Source organism: Chinchilla lanigera, unplaced genomic scaffold (genome assembly GCF_000276665.1).
Source record: "Chinchilla lanigera isolate Chin_1 unplaced genomic scaffold, ChiLan1.0 scaffold00169, whole genome shotgun sequence".
NCBI lineage: Eukaryota > Metazoa > Chordata > Mammalia > Rodentia > Chinchillidae > Chinchilla > Chinchilla lanigera.
In genome coordinates this window covers 562,518-565,582 of record NW_004955570.1, presented here as the reverse complement: position 1 = coordinate 565,582, position 3,065 = coordinate 562,518, and the positions used below count along the sequence as shown (strand labels likewise).

At 41.0% G+C, this 3,065-nt stretch overlaps 1 protein-coding gene across 1 annotated transcript in view; it reads right to left on the bottom strand.

Moving 5' to 3' along the window:
- Positions 1 to 1,096, bottom strand: part of LOC102024394 — a 108,586-nt gene extending 107,490 nt beyond the window's left edge. The window contains exons 1-2 of the mRNA XM_013509383.1: positions 875 to 1,096; positions 12 to 794 (exon numbers count right to left, since the gene is read on the bottom strand). Of these exons, the coding sequence (XP_013364837.1) occupies positions 12 to 794; positions 875 to 1,096 (1,005 nt within the window). The remainder of the gene's footprint in view (positions 1 to 11; positions 795 to 874) is intronic.
- Between the last annotated feature and the right edge of the window lie 1,969 nt (positions 1,097 to 3,065).

Here is a 3,065-nt window from a genome sequence, read left to right as displayed (position 1 = left end):
CCACTGGATACAATATAAGGCTGGCCACGACAATACTCCATACTCAGCCCCCACTTCTCAGTGATTGTAGTGTGAAATTTAATGGCAAAAATTTCTGCATCAGCTTCATAATGCAAGAAGCCCACACACTCTTCCCTTAGGTTATGAGATTCATCGACAAACCTCACCAAGACAGGTAAGAACTCCCCTGCTATGTCCACCACGTCATCAGTAACGATGGAAAAGAAGTGTGAGTCTCTCACTTCCCGGAGGGTTTCTCCCCGAAAACAGCTCTCACAGATCTCTAGCATCTGTTTCTGCTGCGTTTTTAAACAAAACAATGTGTTAACAGCTGTGGTCTCAAAGCGCTTTCTCAGAACCTCTTCACCAGAATTTATCCGGCACTCTAGCAATTCTTGAAAGTTATCAGGCATAAAAAGACCTTCTGGAATTTCGTCAGTCTCGTGCCCATCCAAAGGTATGTTTTGTTTTCCCATCAGAATCAAAATTTCAAGCAGAGACCTTAAGTAGTCCTTGTTTTCCTTCTCTTCAAGGGTTAAAGGTAAAACGTCTTCAGCTTGCTCGTCATCTACCACTTCTGCACTGGGATTGTGAGCATTGCTATTGTTTGTTGCTTTATGATTCTGTTCCTGTTCTGAAGTTTCATCAGTTTTTTTCTGTTTCCGTGTCCTGATTTCATCTTCACTCAATTCTTTTATTCGTTTTCCATGTCTACTGTGTGGATTGTTCAAATGACTGGTAAGATCAAATATTGTTGGTATTGCATTATCTCGAAGAACAGTCCTATAAGGACTCTCCCAATGACTTCACAAGTATCTGCTTCAATTAATTTTGAGAAATAAAATAACGCAATCATTCTTTAGTTTTCTGATACCTCTGCAAAATATATAGTTCTACAGATCATAGAGGTCTCAAAGTGTTTGGCACACAGTCGATAATGTTTATTTAGTTGATCAGGTGTTTTATCTTCTAAGTCTGCTCTCCTACAATTCTCCATCCACTTCTGGCATCTGGCCGGATCCCGCAGAAACCTGAAGGCCAGGTCGGACTGCGTGCTCTTCCGCGTGCAGTTGGGGGCTGTGCAGAAGTTTGGCATCGTTGCCGCTGGCTGGCCTGGTCCTCCCCTCCCCGCCTCCTCAGGGCAGCGCACGGTGGAGGGGTGGGAGCGCGAGGAGCAGAGAGGAGCAGAGAGGGGCAGGAGGGGCGCACAGTCTGAGGCCGGCCTGGGGATGTAGCTCCTTATTTCATTTTTCATTTCTGTTAAAATTTGTCTTATATAGGTGGGTGCTCTGATATTTGGTGCATAGATGTTTACTACTGTTATCTCTTCCTCTTGAAGCTTTCCCCTCACAAGTATGTAGTGACCTTCTTTATCTCTTTTGCTTGTTCTTGGTTTGAAGTTCATGTTGTCTGAAAACAGAAAGATGGAAGACAGTACTCCATCCTGTTGCATGGAGTGTTGTTTTCCATCCTTTAGTTTTCAGTCTATGAATTTCTTTTGTATTAAATGTGTTTCTTGTATACAGCATATAGTGGAATTTTGTTTCCTGATCCACCCTGCTAGTCTGCTTCTTTTGACTTGTGCATTGAGACCATTTACATTGATGGTTATTACTGGTATGTACTGGTTTATCTTCGTCATGCTATTTTCCTGCTATTGGATCCTCCTTTTTCCCTCTGTTTAATTGCTTGATCTGCTTGGTGGTTCGTTTCTGTTGTTCTTGAAGTTGTGGTCTGTTTTATCTCTTTCTAGAATATCTTTCAGTACTCTTTGTAGGGTTGGTTTGTCACTCATGAGTTTCTTCAGTTGTTCTTTATCATGAAAATATTTTATTTCTCCATTAAATTTGAAGGATAGTTTTGCAGGGTACATCAGTCTGGGTTGGAAGTTGTTTTCTTTCAGAACCTGAAATGCTTCTCTCCAAGGTCTTCTTGCCTTGATGGTTTGTGTTGAGAAGTCTGCCATGATTCTGATAGGTTTTCCTTTATAGGTGATCTGTTTCTTTTCTCTAACAGCTTTTAATCTGATCTTCTGTTGAGTTTCTGGGATCTTGATCACTATATGTCTGGGTGTAGATTTATTTTGGTTATGATTAACTTTACCCATTTCTTCACTGTTCTGAAAAAGAACAAAAATTACATTGGAAAATGAAAATTTGCATTGATGATAGGGGTGTATTTTACCCACCTGTTGTGCCCCTTGGTTATAAGAGTTCTCTTATGTGGCCAGCCCTGTCTCCTTTAAATTTTACTGAAGGTGGTTGAAGGGCAGATACCTTGGTTTTGAGCATCTGGGTCCCTCTCTGCTCTGCCTGTCAGCTCTCCCTCTCCTGTTTGTAATTGTTTTCAGGGGTATAATTTTAATCCTTTCCAGTCAGGATTAGCTGGAAAGCTCAATGCAGCCCTTATTCTATATTTTCTTCCTGTTTGTAGACCTCTTGCCCCTACAGCAACAATCTTTTAGTGTCTTCCTTTCTCAGGAGGGGCATCCCTAGATAAGCAAAGTACATCTCAGGAACCAGCTCATTTCCATAAAAGTTAGAAGAAAATAATCTTTTTTAGGCATCACTCATCAGTTGCTTACCAATATCCCTGTCTTCTGACACTCTGTCCTTAAGACAGGAGATTAGGACATGACAAAGCCTGCTGGGGATGTAGGTATGACCTATCAATTACAGCATCTCAGAACACCTGTGCAGAACAGTTCCCAAAACACTGAGCATGGGCTTCTTGCAAGAACTCAAGCAGATTTTTGATAAGATGGTCTAGATATGATGTCAGGTTGAGGGGTGGATGATACAAAGAGATAGCTGTCATTAAGTGCATACAATTGGACCTTTTTATGATAGTCAATTCTCATGCTATTGGGTGTACTTCTCTTCCTGCTTTTACTTGGCCTAAATTCACTCTACAAAGCCTGTTTCTTTTCCTCCCTTTACTAAAAGTTTGATACTTTTTGTGCTTGTCTTGACCAATTCTTTGCTCAAAATAGAAAGAACCTAGAAATCACCTCCAGAAAGAGACTCTAGCATCCCTAAACTTAGTAACATATTTGGTTTAACCAG